This window comes from Apus apus, chromosome 8, assembly GCF_020740795.1.
Source record: "Apus apus isolate bApuApu2 chromosome 8, bApuApu2.pri.cur, whole genome shotgun sequence".
In the NCBI taxonomy this organism is placed as follows: Eukaryota; Metazoa; Chordata; class Aves; order Apodiformes; family Apodidae; genus Apus; species Apus apus.
In genome coordinates this window covers 16,120,891-16,147,841 of record NC_067289.1, presented here as the reverse complement: position 1 = coordinate 16,147,841, position 26,951 = coordinate 16,120,891, and the positions used below count along the sequence as shown (strand labels likewise).

Below are 26,951 nucleotides of genomic sequence, written 5' to 3'. Positions count from 1 at the left end.
GCTTGGAACCCAAAGGGTCTTGTATCTAAATGTCCCTGTCTTTCTTCATGAGGCTTCTCCTTGCTTAGCTGGGGAGGAGGAGGCTGATCCTGCAGCCTGGACCAACTCCCTTCCCTCCCTTGGCTCCCCCCGTGCTGGGAGCAGCCCGCCCTCTCCCTGCTGGCGTTATGTCATGAAGTGGAGACATGGCCAAGTTTCCTGCTGCCATTGCCCATAGCCCTCTTCTTTCCGTGCTGAGGTTTTCCCAGCCACAGTCATCTTGTCTGGTGTTTGTACGGGGAAAGGGGCTGAGGGATAAAGGATGCTCTCTCTTTCCATGGGCTCTGGGCAGGTCCCAGCTGTCCCCGGCTGGTCCATCTGAGGTTGGGCTCTGCCACAGTCAACTCTCAGCTCATGCCTAGCACTCACACACAGCCAGGGATGGGAAAACCTCACTAAGGGACATTTTGCTGGCCTTTCATCACAGCCAGACTGATAAATTGCCCGTCTCCCTGGAGAGAAGCTCTCACCACTCCAGCAGGTCGTGAGGTGCCAGCAAATATAAAGCCTGATGTTGTTGCTCTCACTTTTCTCCTCCACTGCCTGTTCCCAGCCCTCCCTGCAGCCAGCCATAGCAGCCACAGGACACAAGGAGTTGGCACAGGGCAGCTTGGTGAGCAGGGGTGAGGGCTGAGTTGTGTCGGGGGTTTCCCGGCAGAGCTGTCAACGGGAGGTAGAGGAGAGTCTGTATTTATGACTGATCTTTCATGGGGCAGCAATATTTTTTAACTTCCCGTGGAGCTGCCTGGGCTCAGATCCTGCAGATCATGGTTTAATGCTCAGAGGACCATTGCCTTGATTTTGCTTTTTCTTTCTCCTCTCCTTCACCTCTCTGATGTCTCCGACCAGTGAGCCAGCTAGACCAGCCACCCTTCTCCCTGCTGTCAACTCAGAGGAGCCCAACACCGTTATATCAGTTGTGTGCCATAGGAAAATTGGGTTCAATAACCCAGCTCTCAGCCCTGGATCCAGGCACATGTTGGGAAACAGTGCCCACGATTGTAAGCTCACTCCAAAGGCTGGATTGTCACAGCCTGTGATGCAGAGAGGAGATGCCTGGCAGAGCTGTGTCCCTGCCTCAGCTCCCACCCGTGCTTGCTCCAAAGCCTCTGCTGTGAAGACACACTCTCTCAGTTCAATAGCTATAGGGGACAGGCTGATTTTTCACCTCTTTTAAGGAAAAAGTCACATACCTGTTTTTTTTTCCATCAACTAGACCTGGATGTAATTGCTATTCTCAGCATACAGGTTGCTGCACCCTCCTCCTGCCACCACCCCCGTCTCAGGGATGTGCTAAGGCTATAAGTTACTGAAGGGCAGGATCTCACCTATTGCCATTTTTTGCAATTTGTATTCACAGCTGGGGAGGGTCTGTCGCAGCCTGTGATGCTGCGTGGGCCAGGGCTGAGCAGCTTTGGGGTCAGGGTCGGTGTGAGAATCCCCCTGGGAGCACAGGGCAGAGACTACCAACCAGCCTTGACTGTGTTCCTCTTGGAATAAAAGTCTCAGAGCATAAACTCATAAAATATCAAAGTTTTATTTTGTTCTCAGCAGGATGATTACACAGAACCATCCTTACATGACATCAGATATTTTACAGAATGTAGTATCAAAAAAGAAATATATATTTTAATATATTTTTATATATATATAAAATTACCTTGCAGTTGCATGACAGAGCCAAGAGTATAGTTCTTAGCATGTCTGCAAATTTGACCTTCCTTAGGCCTTCTGGTCCTCTACATGCCCTAGAAGTGGCTTTTTGGGTGATAGCAAAATGGCAGAGTGGCTTATTCACTGTTGACTCCTTCCTTGCATGGCAAAACCAAAGGAGGAGGACAGGCCCAAAGGAGGCTACAGGCACACAGAGAGAACAGCAGGCAGTTTTGGTGTGTTGCTTACAGCTATAGGAGGGCTTTGCTGGCAAGTGAAGGAGATGATGTCCCTGCTGAAGGAAGGTAAGCTCACCTGACCTTGTTTTTTGGGAGGGCTTACTTGTCTGCATGGGCCATGGAAGGAAGCTGGGGAGATAGGAATACTCCTGGTGTGTTAAGTGAGTTGGAGTAACTTGGACACCTGAAATAGGCCAGAAGAGCCATGAACAAACAGTGAACAGCATCACTAACCTGTAAATCAGCCAAATCAATGGATTTAAAAGCAGTTAAAAGGGATTAGGTTCTTGCAAAGATGAATCCACTGCCATGCAGGATTACCCAGGCCCCTAAAGAAGAGGTGAAACTCCAAGGAAGGGCATTTTGTCTGAAATTATTCTGCTGAAAATAAGTATTGCTTAGGTACAGCAGATGTGATGCTGTCTCATGTGTTGGAAAGCTTTCCTTGGGAGGTCTTCTGTGGCTGGAAACCATTCCAAGAACTAGTGTGGGGGTAGAACTGGAGAGGGCTTGAGGTGATGGGGGGGGTTGGAGGAGTTTTGGTGGCTGGAGGTGAGGGTGACATTGAGTCCAAACCCCATTCCCTGTCCTTGTTTCATCTGTGGGACACCCATGCACCATGGTGGGGTAAGGGTAGCCCATTTGGGTTTTGGTGCTGACTTGGCAGCCAATAGCTTTCCAGCCATGGCTGAAGTTTAGGGCTAATGTGAATGTATCTTCACAACCCCAGGGCCAGGTGGATATCACCTATGATGCCATCAGGCAGGGACGTTTGTTTGCAAATAAAAAGAATAGCAAACTCCCAGGGCTCTTTCACTTCTCCTTGCACAGAGAAGGTGTTCCACAGTGTGAGGGACCTGTGAAGTCCAGGCCTGCCCAGCTGGGTTTCCTGCACTGTCCATAGCCTCTGTAGCTCCTGCAGTTGCGTCGCTTGATGGGAAGACCTGTCTGGAGAGCCCTGTGGCTGGGGGCAATTCCCTGTGTGTGACCCAAGCTTTGGTGGCAGGGAAATGCTGCCTTCATTGCTCTGCCTTTGTCCTGGCTCGGAGGGAGGCTCCCAGGGACTGTGGGTGAGGTTTGGAAATGGGCAGCACAAGCTGAGGATGCTGGCTGAAATTCTGCCCTTTGCTGCCTTCCTCCAGCTCCCTAGCAAGCATTTCCTAAGAGCACAAGTGAAGGGATGAGGGTCCAAGTGAAACAAATGACGTGGAGGGTTAGCAGAGGCCTGGCGTGTGCTGAGCATCGTGGCTACTGCTTGCGAAAGACCAGAGTCTGGAGCACATTAAACAAGAACAACACGGAAGGGAGCTGTGGCAGCAGGCTGCTTAGTCATTCATCTCCCCAGCTCCGGGTCCAAAAATGTCCACCTCTCTGAGGAGCCCGTTTTCTTCTCCACCCAGTCCACATAATTAGAGACTTTGGTGTACACACCGTACACCTGCTTGCTGCCGCACTCCTCTGGGCCACCCCATGAGACCAGCCCTTGGGCCACCCACCTCCGAGTTGCCGGGTCCTGGATGACGAAGGCTCCCCCACTGTCTCCCAGGCAAGTGTCCTTCCCACCTTCATAGTAGCCAGCGCAGAACATGTTCTCGGTCACGCTGTAGTTCCCCGACCGCGACTCGTAGCTGGTCTTGCACTCTGCGTGCAGCACCACCGGCAGTTTGACGTACTGCAGGATGTCAGACAGTGTCCTCATGCCTGAGCTGATGATCTCATCCACCGTGATGTTAGGGTTGGAGATACCCCAGCCAGCCACCAGCCCCAGCGTGTTGGGGTGAGGCCCCTCCAGCTCGTGTTCAAACTGGGGCAAGCAGACAGGCATGACATAGTTCCCCATGGTCACCTTCTCCTTCAGCTTGACCAGAGCGATGTCGTGATTGTAGTTCTGGATGTCAAACTCCTCGTGGAGGATGATCCTCTCTACCGTCCGGTTGATGGCCTCCATCTTGTTCCTCACATCGTGAAGGGCCAGGTAGACTGTGACGTGCTCCTTGGAGACAGGAATAACAGTCTTGTCTCGCCGCTGGGAGCGGAGCACGTGGGCGGCCGTCAGCACCCAGGAGTCTGAGAGCAGGGCCCCACTGCCAAACCATTTGTCGTTGGGCACCCTGGACATGTCCTCCACCACGATCAGGGCCTGCCAGGGGAAGAAGCCGGGCTCTGCATTTCGCCCGCCAATGATGCGCTTGATGATTCCAGGCAGGGAACGAGCCGGACGGCCACACACTGGGGACAAAAAGGACAGGACAGTTACTTCCAGCACTTATCTAGGGAACAAATGAAAAGGGACATCCCTGTAGATTATGCCACATGGCTGGTTATCTTCAAACCAAGCACTTGTGTCTTTTTCACAGAGAGCAACTCTTTTCTTTTTCTCTGTGGATAAAGTCCATCCTCCCTGCCACCTTTACCTTCTCCTGGTAGAGCGTGCTTCAGAGCTTGGAGCAGGCTGGGCACTACACCCCATCTCTTACGCTAACAGGTCTGTGGAGGTATGTCTGAGAAAGGAACGCGTCTGTGCTTGTGGAGGGTTTTGCTTCCTAAAGGCAGCCCCAGCTCCTTTTGTGTCTTCCTTGCCTGCTGGAACCATTTTGGCGGCAGCAGTTTGCCCTCCTGGAAGAGGAGCAGTCTATTGCAATTCCATGATGATTGTGCAGTGACCTTGTTCAGCCCTTGTGAAGCTAGTGATGAACAAAGAGACCAGTCTGAAGCCTGAATGGGTTGTCCAGTTTCTTCTGTGAAGTAGAAGCCACCCTATGTTTTTCAAAGCCTTAGGGTTAAACAAGAAACCAGGAGACCTCAGTGCTAATGCTGTCTGTCATCAGCCTGCTACTTGACTTTGGGATCTGCCCCTGTCTCTGCTGTCTGAGCTATTTCAGCCATCCTTTTGGAGCACAAAGCATATTTCTTTGCTCACAGCCCCAGGCTTTCCAAGAGTTAAAAGTATCCATACCAAGATCTCTGGATGTCCCATACTTTCTGTGACTGTGGACGATGGGGCCCAGATTAGCAAAGTGTCTTGTCTATGGATCAGTAGAACCTTTTGGTGTCAGGATTTGGGCCCCCTTTCTCCAGGTGCCCATGGAAACCCCAGTCCTGGTACCTGCTCCTACATGGCACCCTGGGAGGCCCAAGGGAGGATCTCAGGCAGTTGTCCCAGGAGACACCACTAAGCCTTTGGCATAATCTACCTGCAATGATGAATGCATGTTGCTCAGCACCATCCATCATTGCACCTTTGGGGCCTGCAATACCTTTGTGGTGGGGCAGTGGGTGGTCTGATCTCCCCTTGCATCTCCCCAGCTCACATGCATGTGGAGTGTGGCTGTGTGGCTCCCATGGTTATTGCAGTTTGCCCAGAACAGGCCATTCTTCTGTTGGCAATGAGACAGGACTGAAACCAAGTTAAGCCAGTAGACCCCATCCTAGACCAGGGAAGAGGCATCTTCAGAGCTGGGATCTCCCTGCTTCTGCTGTCCCAACTCTGTGGGAGTCCATCCTGGGTTTGGTCATGGCAATCAAGGCCAAATTAGTCCCAAAAGTTTGCTGAAAAACAGTAGCCTCCCAGCTGCCACCTCCTTCCTTACCCTTGTTATAGCCTGTGAAAGGAGGATGTGAATGTTCTTGATCATGAGACCACGGACTTTCTAGGCACACCTCTGGCTACAAGCCCTGATGGGTCTCAGGCCCAAAGAGTGTCAACTGAGCTTGGGAAGGGTCAAGCCCTGTCAGAGCAGGACTACAGCACATGTGGCCCGATCACGAAGGAAGGTGGAGAGTCCTTGAAGAAAAAAGTGTGCTTGTGCCAAGGTCCCATGTGCTGCTACAGAGCCTGGAGGATTTACCCTGAAAATAACAAACTCATCTGATATAAACAGAGACTTGTTGCCCACAGGGCAGGAACATGGATAGTCAGAATTGTGTATAGCACACCTGGGGGCAGTGGAGGCTTTCATCCAGGGTTAGCTGCCCCAAAACTCTACCCGATCTGACACTGAAGTCAGGCGTGAATTCAGCAAAACATGTGAGACAGAGTGGGACTTCAAGCACTCAAAGTAGTATCAGACTTAGTCTTGGCTTACATCTATGTGATCTGTGCTCCAGGTGGGGACCATGGTGCTACCAGATTCCTTGGGGGATGGCAAGTGGAGGAATCCTTCTGGTATCTTGAAGAGCTGGCAGATGCTATGATTTCTGCCAAGCCTGGGTTGTGGTAAAACAGGACTGTGATTAAAGGGTTGTTGTACAGTTGAGCTGAGAGGTGTGACAAGGAGACAGCCTGAGGGCCAGCCAGCACTTTGTAATTCCTCACTTTGCAGTTCAGTTTCTGGAGTGATTTGACTGGATCCACACCACTTCAGAAGCAGAAAGACCAAATGAGTAATACTGCAGCCTCACCGTGCCCTGTGAGCTTGCTCAGCCCTTCCCAGACCATCCAGCTGCTTGCCTGACTCCTGCCGAGTGAAGAAACCCAGGGGAACACCGGTGGGAGGACTGGAATCTGACATCAGCCCAGCCTCACCCCTCTCTCTGAGACCTGTCACAAGATCTGTGTTCTCACAGCCATGGCATTTGTCCTCCCGGAGGAGCTGTGGCTGGAGAAGACTTGGCCATAAGATGTTGCCTAGCACTGTGGACTTTACTCATACATCCAAAGTCCTCACTACAGTTCTGGCAGCCAAACCAGCATCCCTCTGCTCAGCTCCTCAACCAACTCAGAATTAATGTCTGAGGAGCCCTGATGTGCTGCCTGGTTTGCCACCAGAGCTTTATCCAGGTGCAGTGACCCAGCGTGAGGAAGAGAAGGGACTCAGCATGCTCAAGGTGACTCAGAGAAGGTTGGACAGGTACAATTCTGCCTCTGGGGGAATTAAGCCCTGGGACAAGGGCAGTGCTGGTGGGGCTGGTTCATGCCTGTGGCAGCACTGTGGAGTGGGACTACCAGGGTGGTCAGTGCTTGGGGGTGTCCATGTCACTGGGAGGTTGTGGGAACCAATTTGGTCTTATCCTTCCACGGCTGAACTAGTGTGGAATCCCAGCAACACAGGTGCTGGTCTCATCCCTCTGAGTCTGCAAGGGGAATCCACATCCTCCATGGAAAGTGCCGGGATTATGCCCTTAGCCTGTATGCTGGGAATTAGGGTCTGACCCCCCAGGGCAATGGGACTGGGGCTGACAGTCAACCTGGAAGCCAGGGCAGGAGCACCAGGAGCTGCTAACATGGATTTGTTGCAGATGGGTTCTGTTTCTAGGAAAACTATGGCTCTGCCAGGGAGGGAGTGTGTCTCTGTGTCTGCTCCATTCCCCTGTCTTTCCCAGTGCGGCAAGGAATAGAAAACATGCTCAGGCAAAGAATTCCTGCTTCCCAGCTCAGCTGCTCAGCTGCACCAAAGCTGACGGCTGTCGCAGAGAGATGGTTTTAGAGGAAGCTCATCCAGCCAAATATTTATTCTATTAAATTACATATAAAAACGCTGACCAGGCTGCAAATTCTCCCACTAATGGTAGAGGCAGAAGGAGAGTGGCCTGGAAGAGAAGATTCTATTGATGGGGAGGTGGCGTGAGACACGGGGAAGGTCTGAAGAGCAGCTGGCCAGCTGCTGCCTGCAGATCCTGATCTCAGGAGAACTTCACCCTCTCTCTGGGATTTTCCATTTTCCTGAAGTCTCTCTGACTTCTGTCACTAATCAGGAGGCCTGGAAGTGGCCCATGGAAGCAGCTATGGCCTCAAAAGATGTCCCCATATGCTCCCAGCTCAAATTAGTTCAGGCTGAAACATCAAGGAGAGATGCAGGGAGCAGCTGCTGCAACAAGAGCAGCCACAGCCCTGGTCTCAGAGCTCCCTGGACTGCTGGGAATCTCAGAGCGTCCTTCATCTGGTCTTGCAGTCACTCAGTGTGGCTGGAGAGCAGATACCCTTCATGGGGCTGAGCCAGCTCCAGAGCCCCAGGATGGCTGCAGCTGCTGCAACCCGATCACTTCACCTCAGTGGAGAACTGTCCCTGCACATCCCACCACAACCCACACCCAGGCCTGCTTCCAGCCCCCCTGCCTGGCAGCCAGACCTGGCCCCACGCTTGGCTATGGCCAGCCAACATCCCAGGGACTTTTGTTTAATCCTGAACGGGCGAGTGGCCTGGAAATTTGCTGGCTGCAAACATTGCTGCTGCTGCTCAAAGGAGTTTTTGTGGATGCTTGTCAAGGACTTTTCCTTCCTTGCAAAGTGTTTTTCTGTGAGGGTCCTAGAGGTGCTAATTGCTCCTGCATGTGGACTCGCTCCTAAATGGGAGCTGACAGCCAGCAGCACAGGACAAGTAATGATCTACCCTTGGCTGGAGCCACCTCTGGTGATGCTGGGGGCTGAATGTGGCCAGTCGGCTCTGCCCTGGGGCTGCTGGTGTCCTTGTCTGCTAGAGCACAGGAAGCCCTGACAGCCAGGATGGCTGTGACCCCACTGATGCTCCCATACTGCTAGAGAGACATACCCTCATCACTTCTGCCCAGTGCCACCACTGCACCCTGACCATCTGGGCCAGCAGAGGCAGCAGGAGGGCTCTGTCCCCATCACCCTGCTGGCTATGTGTTGCAGGAGCTGGGCACATATGGCCGAGACATGTGGTGCTGTCACCGGGAAGTATGATCCCTGCCTAGGGAAGCAGCAGGTCAGGCATGGAGGCATCCCCCTCCCCACATGTCTCTGCTCCACACCCCTTGTCCCAGCAGTGGTACCTGGTCGGCAGGATGGCAGCTCAGTCCCCAGCTCCTCACTCCTCCATACCCCGGATGCATCACACGTGTAGGTGGCTGGAAGAGAACAAAGATTTAGCTCGGCTATGGCCCTGGCATCTTGAGGTGTCTTTTGCAGCAAGCAGATGATGCCCAGATGCCAGGACCCTTTGAGCCCTTTTCCAGAGCAGGAGGTGAATATCCTTTTACACTCATTGTGCTCCATTCCCTGGGAGGCCCTGGCAACCCTGTCCTCATGCAGGGGACGTGCCACCATCCTTGGTTTCATTGCCCTGAGTTGTCCTGGCTGGGACCTGCTGCCCCATTAATGCTGCCTGTGCCTGTTCCACTAATGCACACCAGAGGCTGGGACCAGATGCATGGGGCCAGTGGGTGTCCAGGGGGCTGTGAGCAGCGAGGGAGGGATGTGAGGAGGAAGGAGGATGGGTGTGTGTGTGCCCACCCCTTCTGCTGCCCCAAGCTGGGTCTGAAAGGCAGAGACAGTGGTGCTCAGCAGAGGAACTTGTGGTGTCTCTATAGTTGTGGAACAGGGGGATAAGGTGGAAACGCAGTCTGCCATAATCCCATGGGCCTTGTGGAGCCCTTTCTGAGGCTGCTGGACCTGGTGCTCTCTCTAGCAGCAGCTCCTTTCACAGTGACAGAAAACTTCATGCGCTGCATGGAGCAGGTGGCAGGATGAGAAGGCAGAGCTCAGGAGAACAGCCACACTGCACCAGGCAGCCCTAACACCATCCTACCTCATTACGGAACAGGAAACAGCCAGTCTGACATTCCAGTGCAGTGCAGATGCAGGGTACAGTGTGTGCAGGTGACCTCCACAGCCTGCTGCTTGCAGAACATCCCAGTGCAGCCATCCCAAGCTCCCCCCGCAACGCACCCAGCCAGGCACCCACCCGCACCGTGGTGGGGCCCCGCGCTCACCGCTGCTGTTGGGGGCCATGTGGTAGTAGGGGTGCTGGCAGTGGAACTGGATGGCTGCTCTGTAGGTAGTGAGGTTGTTCCTGGAGGAGAAGGTGACAAAGCCGTGCTCCAAATCCGGCGGCGCTTTGCAGTCAGCAACTGAAAGCCAACACAGAGGGGGGGGTTGAACTCTTGTTTAGTGGGGTGTCCAGCCAGCCAGCAGGCAGCTAACGTTGGGCTCTGGTGTGTGGTGATGATCTTATGGGGCAGAGCGAGGGCCCATATAGTCCTGTATCTCCCTTCTCTAGGGCACCTCTGCCTGGCCCTGTGAAACTCCACCATGGCCACCCTGCAAAGACAGGGCACGTGTCTGACACTGCTGAACACCAGTGGCATTGTTTGACCACAGGCTGTGTGGCCAACACTGACCACCATGCTGGGAGCCTCTTCTGAGCACTTAATTAATGCCAGATTTCTCTGCTGTACCTTTCAGAGGTGAAGAAACCTCCACTGGCAGGTGAGAACTATTTGGAGATACTCCTGGAGTGTCTGCATCCCTTAGGAGTGGGCAGTGAAAGGCAGGCAGTGATTCACTGACCTACACCATGCATCAGGGGAACTCCTCTATGCAAAGGCTTCGCTGAGATCATGGCCTCATCTCTCCTCCTCTGGGTCTTGCTCACCAAACAGTGCTGGTAAGCATTTACAGCTCAGGATGAGCAACCGTAGTTCCTGGCTGTCCTGTGATGGCAGGAGATGAGGGACATTGAGAGCATAGCTTGGCTGGTCTGGGGGCAGGGGGAGGCCAGCAGATGTGGGTGATATCCCACCTGCTTCATCCCCCAGGCCTTGGGCAGGTTTGGTTCTGCTTCACCTATCCCTGATGTGGGCTCAGGGTGCATTGGAGGGAAGTTTTCCAGGGTGCCATTACTCTTACCATCATCACCTGTCCGTGGTCCCCTTTCTCTCTCACTTCCCTCACAGTGGCCTGCCCAGCCTCTCCTCCCAGTTTGTCCCCTGGATTGGGCTTGTGCCACCCACCCCAGGAAGGACCCCAGACTGCAAAGTTGCTCATCCACTGAAGCCAGGAGTGGGAGCTGTGGCTCCCCTCTGGGTGTGCAGTTCACAGCATGCTTGGGTGATGCTGTGTAGCCTCCTCCAGTCCCATCTCGGAGGATTTGTGTAAGGGGAGGGCAGGAACCAGAGTCTGATCCTGCCCGGGACATGCAATGCTGTGGAGCTGTGGTCTGTCACATTTCAGGAGGGTTGAGTAGGGATGGGTGACTTTGCAGAAAGCAGGTCCTGTGGATCAGGGATGTTTTGAACTTCATGTGTCTCCATGTGCTCCAGGATGGGAAGGGGCTGATGACAGGAGCCCTAAGTCCTCATGCAGTGATCCAGACTAATGAAGAGACAATCCACTAGAAGTAGTAGCTGGCACCAGGGACATGCGCTGATGCTCAGGGTTGCCTCACTGCTTGGGTGAAAAAAGCCTGGTTTATAGCGAAACATCGCAGCTCACCATTCACCAGGGTCCCCTCAACCCTGCAGGGACAGCAGGTGATGAGATGGGTGTGTGGTTGCAGGCAGGTTGGGTGGACACTCTGGGTACCTGTGCCTTGCAGAGGGCCAGAGGAGTGGACACAGACCCTTCTCACCAGCCCCAGGGTCCTCAGCTGGCCTGAGCTTTCCTGCTCTCTTCTCATAGTGCTTGGGCACAAGGTACTCCTGTGCTGTGGTGCCAGCAGCTGGACCAAGCTCCCCAACATGTACCTCCTCCTCTCTCAGCCTCTAATCTACATCCCAGCATCCTCCCAGTGAAGCCCCCAGTGCCTCAAGGAGCCCGGAGTGTATGCCTGGTGCTCTTGGGTACGTGGATGGGGTCAGACAGCGGGGTCTGACCTTCACCCTTCAGCTGCAACAAGGCTGAGACCAGCCTGTCCTCACCTCTGCTGGGCCAGCATTGAGAAGCAAAGGGGAGATGGAGGAGCACCCATCCCTTGTGCTGGTGCCAGGGCTTGCTGCCTGCAGGAAAGGGCTGGCGTTGCCAACTTATCCTCCAGGCCTCCTTGCCCAGAGGGTCTAAAAGGCGCCAGGATGCTTCGAGAGAGGAGAGGAAGGACTGTTTCGTATTTGTGACTGCGGGCAGGGAGGAAGGGCAGTGGAGGCTGAATCCAAACAACCAACCAAGCCACCAGCCGGGCAGCCATGCCGTGCTCCTTGCGCAACTGCCGCTTTGCAGGCGGAGCCGAGCCGGGCTGAGGCGTCCGAGCAGGGAGGGAGGGATGCGGGGGACATGCCTGGAGCTGGCAGCAGCACCCGGTCCCAGCGCCGAGCAGGCACCCACCCCGCAGGGCGGCATGGCAGCAGGAAAAGGAGGGGGAGGCTCGACTCCAAATTTCCTTCCCCCTTCTCGCGGCGGAGTTAAGAAAGCACCAGACGCGGAGAGGTTAAGAGTGCCATGCCAGTTAGACAAGCCACGGAGATGGATTTGGCAGCCGGGCCAGGGACAAAGGGGACCTGCCCTGGGTAGGGGCCAGATCAGAGAGGGGCACCAAGACCGTCGGGGGGCACGGCCCTGGCGCCAGCCTCATGCGGCCACTCGCTCCAAGCCGGCTCTTCCCTCTGTCTGGTTGTCGGCTCTATCCGCAGCTGCACCGAAAGCAGAGGGGAAGGAGGAAAGCAGAGAGAGAACGCCCAATTAGTAGATGAGCAGAGAGAGGCATGCAGGAAACCCAGCCCCCAAAATACCAGGAATCATTAAGGAGCGCCCGGGCAGCCTTGCTGCGGTGCCGCAGCTGCCGGCAGAGCCACGGCCGTGCCGGGGACACGGGGCTTTGCTTGGCCCGGGCGACGTGGGGACAGCAGGTGGGAGAAGCTGTCACGGGCTTGTGTTTAGCCTCGCCAGGCCACGGAGCTGGATGTTATCCACCTTGGCCGAGAAGTTTTCTATTTTCTGCACTGCTTTCTAAAACTGGTTTTGCTCATGTTCTGCCTCTCCCAGGCATCCCGGGGAGGTGGGAGGCATTGCAGTTTGGAGGCCTGAATTGCCTATTTAGGGGCTTCTTGGCTTTTCAAAAAAAGTTGTAGAAATTTAGTGCAGTGAGCCACTTCACAAGAAGGAACCAGTTCCAGCCTGGCTGGAATCATGCAGGTAATCATTTCCATTTTCTCAAAAAAAAAAGCAACACAAAAAAAACCCCAAACAACTCTTTGGGGTTAAAAATATTTACCTAGGGTTGTTGTTTTGTTTTGTTTTTGTTTTAATTAGTCAATGCCAATTTTGGTCTGATCTCTGCTCAAGCTAGATAATATCAATGGGAGACTGTGGCAGTGAGAGTGGTGGGAGTGGGGAGTTCCTTGGTAGGGTGGAGGCATCACACACGTTTTAAGGAGTCCTTTCTGGTATGCATCTATTTAGCAGCTCTGATGGCCTCTTTGTTTCCTTTTTGAGTGAGAAATAATGAATTAGAACCCCAGAAATACTCTCCTAAGGCAGGGTCCATAATACCATTAAAAGAAAAAGGATCTGCCCAGATGAGGAGAGCCTGGATCCCAACATCCCTTGAGAGCATCTGGTCCTGCCTCTTCCAGAAGGTCTAAGGACCTTCTGTGAGCATGTTTGCTGGTTTTTCCTTTCTTGGCCAGCTTCACAGCAGAATGAGCAGCAGTGAGAGCCCCACCCTGAGGGCTGAGAGTCTTTTGGAGAAAGGGAAAAGGTGTTATCAGGTCCTTTTCCCAAGACTGGGCTGAGAGAGGAGCTGCGTTAGATGAAAGAAGAGATGATACAAATAGTCACCCATCCTTTCAAATGGCATCTCCTTCCTTCTCTTGTTTTCTCTTCTTTTGAGGCTTGGGGCAACTTTTCTCTCCCCTTTCACTTAGCTGAGCAGCACCCAGTTTAGGCAAGTACCCAGGAACTTTCTAATGACCTAGGTCTTAGCAGCCTTCCAATTGGGAAGGAAAATTTGACCAGGAACTATATTATCCCAAACTGTCCCAGATTTATCCAATGGAGCAAGCTCTCAAGAGCCAGAGTTACTCTTTCTTTCAAAGCAAGACAGCAAAGTGCCTCACAAATCAAGTTATATGAGTAATCTAAATAAAAACACCAACCTCCTGCTGTGGCATTTGGAGCAGGCCCTATTATGTTATCCAAGAACAAGCCAAAAGAGCTTTGCAGAGTTATGGAGCCTCTCTGGCTGGGTTTGTGTCCCTGAGTAAGAAATTCTACTCTGGCAGGGCAGCTCCCTTTAGCATGAAAATATTTCAGCAGGAAAAGGACATTGGCAGGGTGGGGAAGGGTGTCCTTACTTTTGCAGATAGGGATCTTGTTACTCCAGGTCCCATCCTTTAGACACTCGATCTGGAAGGAGTCACTTTCCAGGTCATCCTGTGCAGAAGACACCAGCAAGAAAAGCACCATCAATGTACAAAGCAAGGAAATTAATCTCTCCATAAAACATCAATTTTTTGGTGATTGAATCAAGATATAGCCAGACCCCCTGGAAGAGGGCTTTTCTGGCTAAAAAATGCAATAAAATCATAATTAAAAACTGGGTGAGTTTTCTTGTTGCCAGCAACTGGGTGGCATGCTGAGTGCAGGAGGACTGGAGACATTTATTCCTGCTCTAGGTGCTGGGTTGGGTAAGAAGGCTGCTCTGCATGAAGGATGAGTCTGGGAGGAGATCAGAGAAATACCCAGCTCCATGTCAGAAGTCAAAGCAGGCTACTGGTTTGGAGGGAAGACAGCTACCCTGTGAGTCACCCGTGCTCCCTGTGGTTCTCAGCTGTTTCCCAGAGAGGGCCTGCCAAAATCCCAGCCCTCTTAACTTGATGAAGCTGTCCTAGAGTCCTGGAGGACTGCTTGGGCTGTGGAGGCTGGTTTCTGCAGGGCTGTCCGGGAAGCTGAGACAGTGCCTGCCAAGGTGGGGAGCAAGGCAGAGCCCTGCCAGCTTCTCTGGGGCTTTTGCTGACTTTTTCTCTGGCAGAGGTGCCAATTCTGGCATACTGTGAGCTGGCCAGCTCCAGAGGGACGAGGAGAGTCTAACTCAGGAAAGTGCCATCTCCTCTTTTCCTATGCATCTTTGGGAAGGAATGTTGGTGGCTCTCAGAGGAGGGTTCATCCTTGTCCCTGGGGTGAGGATGGTGTGTGGGTTGCATTCACTCTCAAACAGAGGTGCAAAGGCATTGGCAGGAAGGATCCCCCCTTTCCTACCCAGGTGCCCAGCTCTGCACTGTCACCCCATACCTTCAGTACTTTGTATCCAGTGTTGCAGCTGATGACGACCTGGTCTTTGAAGGTGTATGTGGCTTGGGAAGGCTCGATTTTCCCATTGATTGGTGGTTGCACCAGGGGGCATGGATTTCCTTTGAATAAAGAGAAAACAAAGGGAAACAAAACTCAGCTGAATAAAACCTACATCAATAGGGCTCAGCCAGGCTCTTCAAGAAGGAGTGGGGGACCCAGGTGTTTCCCCTAGTCCTGGGTTGCTTCTGGCTTTGAGCATTATAAGGATGGGAGCTGGTAACAGTAGTTTTTTAAATTATCCTGCCCAAAGCTGCACTGCTTTGCAACGTGGTCTTGTTTCACAGCCCATCTGGCATAGCAAAACCCCAACAACAACGCCCTTGGAAGGGCTCCATGTTATTTTATTCCTCTCTTGTGATTTCTGGGACAGACATTTTCTGGAGACAGGATCACAGACCACCAAACTCATGGCCTCTACCTGCAGTCCAGCACTGCCCAAGTCCAGCAAATGGAGGAAAGCAGCAGGAGTTACCAATTGCTGTGTATGACAGCTTCCAGCCCCTGTTCTCTCCTGAGTTGTCACTGTGGAAGAGGATCTGCACACTGTTGGTCTGGGTTTCAATGCGTCCTGGGGACTTCTCTCCACAGAAAGGGCCAAACTCCCTATGGCCAGCTTTGATCTGTCAAAGGAAAGAAGAGTGTGTGGCTTGAGGAGGATCTTTGATCCCACATGGTTGCTTCACCCTGAGGCTGCAGTGGGGTCAGTGGGGCTTAAGCACCATGTATTGGGAGGATGTGAACTGGAAGAGGGCCACTGTTGGCTGAGAAGGTAAAAATCAGACATGGTAACAGACATGGGTTCAGCTAAGGAGAGGGCTCTTGCTGGCTTCATCACCCCTGTGCAGACTGGGGCAATTTTGGTCTCATCACCAGGGCACCAGGAGAGCAGGACAGGAGGAATGTCTAGAGCCCAGCTCACCTTGATGTAGTCATATGGACAGGTCACCTCAGGGTGGTCTTCTATGTCAAAGCTGTCCTCAAAGCTCAGGGTGATGAAGAAACCCTCTTCCAGCTCGATGCGGTACAGGCAGTCCGAGCTCTTGGGGTAGGGGCTGGGGAAGTCGGCACTGGTGACCACCCCACTCCTCTGGGTGTAGAGGTTGTCGCTGCACTCCACTGAAACACAGCAATGACTCCCTCAGGGCCCTGCCAGCCACATCCCAGCCCTGAGCACACTCAGGAGCCCTCCCAGTGGAGTGGGGTCTGCTGTGTGGTCCATGGACCCTGAATATGAGTCCATGCAAGGAGAACTCCACACAACCAAGCTGCAGGTATGCCTGTGGCATTAAGGGTCCTGTGTTGTGTGTTAGTCCCAGCTAATCTATATGATGCAGATTAGGAGGAGAGACTAAATTTTTCATTTCTCTGATTTGAGGAGGTCCATAGGGCTTAGCTGAGGGGAATAGCCCATGGGAGAAACCACATCTCCTTCCCACACAAGAGGGCTGTGGGTCTTGTGCACTCCCCAGTCTCAGGCTATTTGTTTGTAGGCACCTCAGCCCTCCTGACAGCAAGAAGGGCAGTTTTGCCTGTGTTAGGTAGGTGTATTTCCTGCTCAGGGACCCCTCTGTGTGACTGTCCCCACGTTCAAGCTGTGCCTGGGCAGTACCTTTGCAGGTCCTGTTGTCAGAGTGGAGGATGTAGCCGAACCTGCAGGAGCAGTAGTACCCCCCCGATGTAGTTGTGGCAGTAGTGATCACATGCCAGCTCCTCATCGCTTTTCTCCAGGCACTCATCCACATCTAGGATGGAGGTAACAAGGAAAGGAGGTCACTCTGCAGCACCCCCCCCATCACTCAATGCAGGGACATATGCCACAGCATTGAGAAATTAGTTGTCCTATGTGGCGGCTCACACAAACATCCAGTGAGTCCCTCATGGCCCGAGGACTCCTCTTGCTAGTGTCCCCAAGGCTGGCCTGGGATATGATCCCAGCAAATTTGTTATGCTGCCCCAGCAAGCTTGTCCTGCAGGCTTTACTGCTGCTTACCCACGGCAGTGTAGTGGGCATCGAAGCCAGTGAAGCGTTCCTCATTGGAGAAGTCAGACCTGAAGGTGAGCCCCATGTAGGGCCCTGGGGACAGGATCACTTGCTGGCCAGGAGCCTGCTCCGTGTCTGTTGTCTCCCTGCCACAGAAGGTTGCCAGTTCCTGGTCCTCAGCTTCAATCTGTCAGTAGAAAGAAGGGGTGAGTGCTCAGCAGGGCTTGGGACTTGCCGCCTGGACTCTGCTGAGCACCTGGACAGTGAAGGAGTTTGACAAGTTCCTGGGATGCTCCCCAGTGCCAGACATCACCCTGGGGATGCTCACAGCACAGCAGGTCTGACTCCCACTGCTCTGGCTCTCTGAGGTGCCGTTACTGCAGTAAAGCCATTAAATAGCTTCTGCAAAATGAACCCAGGGACTCAGGTCTGCCCACTTGTGCCTGTGGTCACCCTCTGAAGCAGATGCTGAGGAAACAGGTAGCATCTAGGATTTAGGGAGGGGCTGGGGACTATCAGGGGAGGATACAGGGAAGGATCCTGTTCGGGAGGTAGGGTGAGGACGTGAGCAGGCAGTGCAGAAGGGGTGTGAAAATCAGCTCCAGGCCATGTTGTTCCCACTCAGAGCGGTTGGTACCTGAGATGCTCCCCCTCATCTCCTCCCCCAGCCCAAATGCTGATCCAAGCAGCAGCATCTGTGTGAGGACTGTGCTCTGGGAGGGTGCTGGGACCCCAGATGAGCCCCTGCCCATGGATTTTGCATCAGCTCAAAGCAGCACCTGTAATTTGGATGGTGTTTCTGTGTCTGTCCTGGGCTGGCTTGGACAAGCTCAGTCCTGTCCCTGCCTCACAGGGCCCTTGTCTGGTTCCATACTTGTAGTACCAGGCACTGTTTTGGACTCAGACAGCTACAGGAGAGGACCAGGGGGCGAATGTGTCCTGTCATCCTGCCAGCACACTCACTAGCCCCTGTGTGCACCCCTTACAGCACAGCCATGCCCGTGCCTTCAAGCACTGTAATACCTGTGGAACCCCCTCTGATTTTCCCTAGAAACCCCCTCCCTTCCTTTTTCCTCACTGTTTTCCCCAGGACCATTTTAGCATTGACCCCATCTCCTCTTACAAATTCCAGCCTGAGCCCTGCTCTCCACCACAACCTCTCTCAGCTCATTCCCAGCACCCTGCCTGTTTTCCCCCAGGAGATCTGAATATGAATAACCCCTCTGCCAAGGAATGTGACGCCACGGCAGCTCATGCCAAGACAACACTATTGAGGCCATGATGAAGCCTGCAGCCCCCCAGCCCATGCCCGGGGAAAAGAGGCGCCTGCTCAGGGACCCACAGGGTCCCAGAGGTGTTGCCATGCTCTCCCTGGCTTGCACAGCCTCAGCGAGGTGTGTCCCTCCTCCAGCTCCATCCCCATCTTCTGGAGACCCTTGGGATGTGCCAGCTGGGGAGGGTCTCAGGCTGAAAGGGAAATTTCCCAGGGTTGAACAAGCAGGCGGAAACTCGATCACACCAGGGAAAGCCAACGTGGAAATGGCAACTCAGCATGCCTTGACATTGCCTCTAGATATTTTCCATCCTCTCATACAAGCTCGAGCTGGCCAGAAAAGAGAGACTTTCCGATGATAAATTTTGAGAATTTGGAGAAAAACACGCACCCAGCACTGGGACAAAAACCCAATTGAATTTCTTTTTTCTTTGTGAAACAGCATTCTGAAAAATAAAAAAATAAAAAAAAAAAGGAAAACAAGTAATTTGGGATCCATCTGGTTTCAATCCCTTTGAAATATATTGTGGTGCTCTAGAATCTCTTTTAAATCTGCAAGAAAGATTGTTTTGAAATGAAATCGTGTTTCAAACTGAAAAACAGGAGCACCATCACCAAAAGTGAAGGAAAATGGTGTTTCAGCCCCAACATGCAGCCTGTTCTGCAGAAACTGCTTTTTCTTAAGGAAACCTGTGTCAAGGAGCAATTTCCAGCCAGCTCCCGTGCAAGGCTGGTGACTGTCACATGAGCCACTGTGTCAGCTCCCATCCCTCTCCTCCAGCCCTGACTGGTGCTGGACTCCCAGCACGGCATCACCAAAGTGCGGGAGAACCTTCCTGGTGCCCCGTGTCTTGCCCTGAAGATGCTCCCACCACAGGGACAGCCCAAACACTGCCCCTAGCATCCCTGGAAACAGCCCTGGAGCAGCAGGATGAGGCCCGGGAGAGCTGTGCTCTCCTCACTGAAGGTATCCACAGTCCCTTATCTGTGACGGGTCCCATGCCCCAAGCCACAGGGAGCAGAGACAGCCCTCCAGCAGTAAACTAAACAGAGAGGTCATCATCCCTGGTTAATATTTGCTGCTTCTGCTGAGGACTGTATACTTTTTCATAGATCATTTACATCCAGTGAGCAGGCTGGTAATTAAATCCTGGTTGTTTGTTTGGAGTTTCTCCCTCTCGGGTCACGATGTCGACGTTTTCACTAGAGAAGATGTGTCCCTGAGGGAAATATCAATTGCTGCAGAGAAATTCCCTATAAAAATACGCTGAAAGAATCCTCCTTTGAAAAATAAAATACAGAGACACTCTCGTGCCTTAAATTTACTCTTGCCACTACATCCTGCCATCTTCCCTGTTTCTCCTCGTTCCCTTGTTAAGATTTCTCTCCCTCTGGATGGAGATGGATGGGGGTCCCTCCCTGGCTGTGGCTTTGTCCCCCTGCATTTTGGTTAGGGCTGTGGCTAAGTGAAGTTGGTGACACAAGCCCTGTGGCCCCCAGTTCTGCCCCATTCTGATTTGCCCCCTTTGGGGCAGGAGCTGGGGTTCCCCAGCCTGGCAGCAAAGAAATGCTGCCCCAGGGCATGGGCTGCTAGGGATGCTGGAGCAGCGATGCTCCAGAGATACCTCCTGCAGTGGGTGAGTTAATGAAATGCCACCAAACCAAGGGGAATTTGGCCCGGCAGTTCAGTGTCTGTTGCTGGAGGGGACCAGGCAGCCAGTTATACGGAAACACAGCCGCCAAACCCCCCCTCTCCAGCCCTCCAGGAATGCACTAATTGGACTGATGAAGGCCAAGCGTACCACTTGTAATATATATAAATGGCTCATTAGGCAGAGAAATCACAGCGCTGGGCTGAAGACACTGGGAACATGACACAGGGAGGAGACACTCAGGGAAGGGCATGGATCAGCCCCAGCCAAGCTGCCTTGCAGTTGGAGAGGAGGCAATGACCAGATGAACGGGTTTTTTTTTTGCAGAATGACTGCTGCTGCTGCCTGTTGGAAATGAAAGAGGGATGGGACAGCCCCCAACAGGAGCCTCCATCTAGGTCTCCTGGAGATCCTCTCCCCAGTATGCATGCATCCCCCTCCCCATGTATGATATATGTTAAGGGTCCTTTTGTGTGCAGACATGCACCTAATATGCTTGGGGATTTACTTGTGAAGGTCCCTCAAAAGTCAGGATGTCATTTCCTATCTCTCTGCCTCTGCCACAGGGCTCCTCAGTGACATTAGTAAAGTCACTTAACCTTATTTCCAGGTCACAGCTGTGGCTTTTGGGGTGCCATGGCCCAGTGCTGGAGACTTGTGTGCAAAAGTGCCGGGTGACCCAGAGAGCCCAGCCATCCAAAACCTGGGGAGTGGCTGTCTCTGACACACTGGGGACTGGAGCTCAGCTTCCTGAGGTAGCATGTGGTTCATGTTTCCAACCTGCACTCTTTGGGTGAGTGTTTTTGAGGTGACTGTTCCCCCATTCCTGCTGGCTCACTTCCTTATGGAAGCAGCACTCCCCCTCTCTGCCATTCCCATTTGCACAAACAAGCCTCCTTGCTGGCAACCATTTCTTTAGGCACCATGTTCTTTATATATATATACACACACACACACACACGCATGTATATATATGTGTATATATATAAACAAACTGCTATTGTTTTAATTAGCCATTGTTTTAGAGCTCTGGAAACTATTCCCTTCCGAAGACCACCCCGAAGGCAGAGATCTGCCTGGGTTTACAGCTCACCCTGGGCTTGTCACTCAGTATGATTTTCTACACTGCTCAAGAGCTTGGGCACAGGAGCAGCCAGGGAGGAAAGGACACCACAGCCCAGGGCACAGCAGCTTTCTGCCTGTCCTGAGCTGGGTCCCCACCTTGCACTGGGGCTCCTGATCCCCCTGTTTGACCTCCTTCTTATGGGAGCCAAGATGATGAAGACCCTGATGAAGAGCCCGGTCAGACCCATGGTCAGAACAAACACAAAGGTGTTTCTTCACACACACGCAGGTGTATAATCATGTATTTAACCTGCACAACTCTCTGAAACAGGATGTTGCACAGATTAAAGTCACTGTGAGTTCAGAAAGCAGTGGTACGAGTTAATGGAGAAGGAAGCCATTGAGTACCGTGGAACACAGAGATAGCACCTGTGGTTTTCTGAGCATCTTCACTGGGACTGGCAGAGCGTTACAGAGAATCATCTATATGTGTTGGGTCTATAATTATACTCTATAGCCATGCACTGTTGCCCACGGTCAAAGTGTGGGCTGACTCTGTTTTTAAGTCTTGCACAGCTGCAGACAGAGGTTGGATGCACAGACCCAAGGAGGAAAACAGCCACAGAGTCACCTGCTGCTCTCCTGAATGTTTTCTAAGCTGGTGGTTTACCAGCATCAAGATTGCACCCCTACCCAGCAGAGAACCCTCCGGATCTCCAGTAATCCGTCCATTTTCAGCACTTTTCAAATGGAATTCTGTGGCTCTGCAAGCTCAGTTACAGCCCCGAGCAAATTTATACAGCTGAGACCTAAATCCCTGTGAAAAATGCCGCCTTCTTATGGAAATCCAGCGGCAAGGAGAGCTATGGTGCCAAGTTGGCACCATGGCCAAATAACAGGGAACCTTATGAAAAAGGAAAAATGAGCAGGGGGTGAAGGGTGGGAGGAGGGGTAAAACTTGGAATGGGGAAAGTTTCCAAGAAATCCGCTCCGTGAGCTTATTGGGTTTTTAAAGCAATATATCTCTATATATGTCCCTAGCCCTTGTGCTTGGACAAGATCCAGGAGAAGCAGAAAGAACGAATCAAACCTCAATGAGAGCTGTTAGTAGCAGAATGAGTGCCAGCACAAAGGGGAAATTAAAGCAGCGAATAACAGATCCTAGCTGAAAAAACACACAAATGTTTGCTCTGTTTTCTTAGGGCAAGAATAAAACAACAATTTCAATTAGCTGGCAACTAGCACCAGGGGTCTGCAATTCCAGACAACCTCCACCTGCATCTGTGCGGAGAGCAGGGTGAGGCTTGTGCCAGGTGATGGGGTAAGACATGCTCAGCCAGGCAAAGCACCTGCTTGCTACAGCTGTTCTGTTAGAAGCACCAAACCTGACCAAGTTCAAAGATCTGGAGAACCCAGCTTGTCCTGGATGCAAAGGAAAGCCCTGCTTGGAGAGATGTGTGGTGCATGAGGCAAGGATGCCCTGTGGCACTGCAGCGTGTGGCCCATCGCAGTTACTGCCCAGCAATAAAGCAGACTGAAATCCTTTGTGGTTTTGACCATGGGAACCTCTAAATCTTGTTTGTGATGAAGGTATTTGCCAGCAGTGCACCTGAAACTTGTATCCCAGCTGTGAAATGGGCTTGCATTGAACCCAAGGGAGTCTTTGGGTTTGTGCCCTGCAGCTTGTGGGAGGCTCTGCTTGCAGACCCCAACTTGCAGCTTCAAACCATTCCCTTTTTCTTCCCTGGGGGCTGGACGGGGTGTCCAAAGAGCCTGCCAGCCACAGCCATGGTCTGGCAAAGGGTGCCAAACTCAAGGGTCCTTCTTGCATGTGGCTGGCATCAGAGTGGCACAGGCTGGGGATTCAGCCACAGGGTTCCATCAACCCAGAGGTGTGTAAATCCCATTGTGAGAATTAAGTGCCCAAATGCTTTCAAAAATATGGTCCTCTGTGGGTAAGCTCTGAATCTGGCATCCCATTCACTGTTAGTTCAATGGATGTTGAATTGCTCTTACTATTCCACCAGACTGACAACTCCCATGCCTAATAAATGGGGAAAACCAGCTTGTTCCCAGCTTTTCCAGCCCTACCCTCTCTCAGCTGGCCCAACAAGTCTGCTGTCAACCCCACCATGGAATCATAGAATGGTTTGGGTTGGAAGACACCTTGAAGATCATCTAGTTCTAATCCCCCTGCCATGGACAGGGACACCTCCCAATAGACAAGGTTACTCAAAGCTCCATCCAACCAGGCTTAAACCATGTGCCCCATGATATCACAGCTCACCTTCACATAGTCATATTCACAAAGGTATGACGACTCCAAGTCAAAATGCATGAAGTACAGCTTGATCTTAAATCCATCGGGCACAGAGATGTTCCATGTCACTTCTGAGTCACTGGGATAGGAATCAGGGAAGTTGGGAGACTGGATCTCCCCAAACATGTCTGTCAGCTCAATGGCATCTGCTGTGCAGAGCAGCAACGCACAAAAGGACCAGGTCAGTGGGTACCTGGAAAACACATGAGGAGATGAAATGAAATTCTGGCAATGCCCAAATCTGTTGAGGGCTCAGTATCTTTTCCCAAGTGGATTGCTTAAAGTCACACACTTGAAAAGGCTGGAATAGGAGGTGCAGCATGAGGTTGTCACCATTAACAAGCCCCTCACCAAGTTAAGGGGAGGTGGAGGTGGAGGTGAGGGTGGGAGCTACGTGTGGCTCCCAGGAGCTCCCTTGAAAGGTGGGTGACACAGGTTCCACATGCCATGCAAAGGCATCTCCACAGCTCCCAGCCAGCTCCAGGAGCTGTCAAGAGCTCAGTGTTTCTCATGTTTCTTGGAGGAGCAGCTGCTAGTGGAGCTCTGATGGGCAAATCTTCATTTAATGGAAGAATAAACATAAGGATGCTTAATAAAATAGTGATGCTTTCTAAATCATTTTAATGAAAGCATCATGGCAAGAACTGCTAAAGTACCATTATTATTATTACTGCTTAGCCTCATCTTGCCAAATTGGGATCATTGATTCTCAATGAACAGCACACATCTGCAGCTGGGCAAGGATGGGCCAGGGCCTCAGCAGTGTAACCCAGCATGTTACTCGCCACTATTTTCCATTTTTTCTCTTCTCTTTCTATTACATTCTTAGGGTACCACTCACGCCAGATGGAGAAGCACACAGAGGCTCAGATCCTTAGAGATCTTTTGTCATCAAACTCAGCTTTGAAAATATCCCTGCCTAAAGAGTTCATCCCAACTTGTTACCAACTTGTTTGTCCCAGAGGAGAGCAGAGAGAACAGGTAAATCAGTAGCAGTCCAGCTGACCTCACACCAGCCTTGAGGTCCATTTGAGCATGAAAGTGAGCATAAACCAAGTATTTCTCTGTGCAAGGGGAGAATGCTGCCTGTGCCTCATGGGCAAAGACAAAAGCCTGTGCCACGACATGGGACCCAGAAAGTGGGGCAGACCTCAGGCTTTTTACACCCAATGGAGTGCAGAAACGAAAAGAAACATGTAGGAAATTAGAGCCATTACAGATGAAAATTTCCATATTCTAAAGTAGGTACTAAGGCCTGGCAAAGGCTCATAGGTGTGTGTTACAGGCACTGGAAACACTCACATGTACACGTACACCTGGTTTCAAAATCAGGGCTTGATTTAGATGTGCTGGTAAGGAAATTGAACCTGTGAGTGGATTATTTTTAACCTGTGTTCTTTCAAAACCAGGGCAGTAGATTTCTGGGGTTCGTTTGTGTAGTGCCATCATTTTTCACAGCTCTTCACTACAAAGTGAAGTTAATGGCAGCTGAGAAACTTGGATCGATTTTTCTTTCAAGCAGAGTGAGGCTGAACATGCCTTTTTTTTTCCTGACGGCTTCTCTGGAACCACAAAAATGTGTGAAGGGAAAATCTGTTTCTCCTCTGGTCAGAGTACATGAAGGGGCTGGATGCTCAGCTGGTGTAAATGGGCATCACCTCCTCGACTTGAAGGGGCCGCTTGCCGGTACAGCTCTGCTTTCCCTTTTAACCAGGCGAAGTCAAGCAACAAGTTTCTTTCCCATGCCAGGAAAGTCTTCACCTCTCATAAAAGTGATAAACGACCATGGCGCAGGCAGAAACCTGCAGCCCGCGCGGCACGTCCAGCCTCACGCACACCTTTTGCCCACGGGTGATGGGGGAGCGGGACGCCCGGGTTGGGTGCCCGGCGCCCCAGGCTCCCCCGGCCCCGCCGGGATGCCAGCACGCAAGCCGGGCTGCAGCACGAAGCCCGGGCGTGAGCAGCGCCTCGTTCCATCGCCGGTGGGGAACCCGAAGCCGCGGTTATCAGAGGGAAAAACCTTCTTCAGCGGGACACGCGCCCCCCGCCCCCCCTCCTGCCCGGCCGTGCCCCCCCAAACCGCGGCGTGCGGGACGCCGGGATCAGCCCGTGGCCACCCAACTCACCTCATTTCCCCGCCGGGAGGGTTTGGCGAGGAGGGTTGCGGGTTGGGTGGCGGGGGACGGCTTTGCCTCCTTCCGAGCGCTCCGCCGGCCGCCTTATCTCCGACCGGAGATTTGTGAGCGTGTGCGCGCCAGTGTGTGTGTGCGTCTGGAGTTGTCTGGCATTTTCCATGCAGGTCACGCCTTCCCCTGCCTGCAACCGCTCCGCACATCCCCGCAAGGCAGGCAGACCTGCCTGCAGCGGAGCCCAACTCCCCGCCGCTCCCGCCTCTCTCGCCGCGGGGCTGCCCGTGCGCTCCAGCGAAAGCGGCTGAATGCCCCATTCAGCGAAGTTTTTGTCTTCCCTAATCTCCAGAGTTTTGTGTGTGTGTGTGCCCATGCACATTGTGTTTTCTCTCTCTCTTCCTTCCCCCCCCCCCTCCGCCCTGTACTGCCTGCTTTGCCAGATGGCTAAAATTTGCCTCTCAATAGGGTCGGAGGCTCCAGCAAACACAGAAGGCAAGAACGTGTGAAATAAAAACACAAAAAACCTGTGCGGGGATAACAGCTTTAGTGGTGGTGCTGCAGCTGGGATCGTTGCTTGGGACTTGGTTTCTGCTTCTCTGCTCAGTGCCGTGCAGTGCTTGGGATGGGAATCTGGTTTCCAAGAAACTTTGGAGTTGTGATAGTCCGATTAAGATCAAGACCTAGTTTGTAGCCTCCTGCAGAACTCAGGAGGAATTGCTGGGTCCGTCTTTTTGTCCCGGAGCAAAAAGAGCAGCTTTAGATGCAGACTCTGCTCCGAAGTGACAACGTCGAACTGTATAGTTACAGTTTTTGAGCCCGACTCTCTCCTTTTGAGGAAACAGGTAGAACCGTGATCACTCTCCACTAAGCCACAGAAGATTAATTTCCCCTCCCCACGCCAGGCACAAACCAACCCAAATCCCTCTTCCCTGGACAGCTAAACGGGAAGATTTATCTGGGCTGCAAACGAGGGAATAGCTCGTAAGAAGTCAAAGGATGCAAGTGACTCCCTCGTCCAGAAATTACACCCTTGGAGACATGAAGAGCAAAACTTTAATAGCTGTTTACCAGCTTCAGCTTGAGCTGGTTAATGTAAACCCTGCAGACATCCACTGGCAGGCACGGATACATGTGCGGCGTGTTAAAACAAGAGCATGGAAGAGGCAGGGAAACAGGGATGTGCTGGCACCACTCCTGGAGCAGCAGCTCCCAGCCCTCCCCGGACTCCCCAGCTCGCTGATGTCAGGCTGCTGTTAAAGGGGCGATGTTAACTCCAGGCTCTGCGGCTGCTGCCCCTCCTGCCATCCCGAAGAAGCTGGGAGGGGAAGGGAGAGAGTAAAGAAAAAAGGTTTTCCTCTTTTTCCATTTCTTGCCTTTGTGCTCTGGGGGATGACAGTTCCTTGGCTTCCCATGCAGAAGCTGCTTCTCTTGCTCCTGTGGATCTCTGGTTCTGCACTGGGGAAGAAATGGTACCTCGGAGACTAAGACAAGTAAAACAGAAAAATATGAGGGGAAAAGCACTAGAAAAACAGCAGAAAGGTTGTGGGCAAAGGGAAGATCTCAGTCTGCCATTTTTTGTACCACTATTTGAGAAGTTTTAACAGCTTATCACTGTGCAGACGTGAGTTCTCACCCATGC

At 52.4% G+C, this 26,951-nt stretch overlaps 1 protein-coding gene across 1 annotated transcript; it reads right to left on the bottom strand.

Annotated features, from left to right (window-relative positions):
- Positions 1–1,557: 1,557 nt before the first annotated feature.
- LOC127387913 (mannan-binding lectin serine protease 1-like) lies at positions 1,558–25,548 on the bottom strand. Its single transcript, XM_051626815.1, is given in 12 exon segments — positions 1,558–4,160; positions 8,664–8,738; positions 9,603–9,740; positions 13,896–13,974; positions 14,833–14,951; positions 15,365–15,512; positions 15,812–16,008; positions 16,502–16,565; positions 16,567–16,634; positions 16,883–17,060; positions 23,151–23,376; positions 25,310–25,548. Coding segments are annotated over 12 exon segments (2,397 nt in total). The 5' UTR covers positions 25,519–25,548; the 3' UTR covers positions 1,558–3,264.
- Between the last annotated feature and the right edge of the window lie 1,403 nt (positions 25,549–26,951).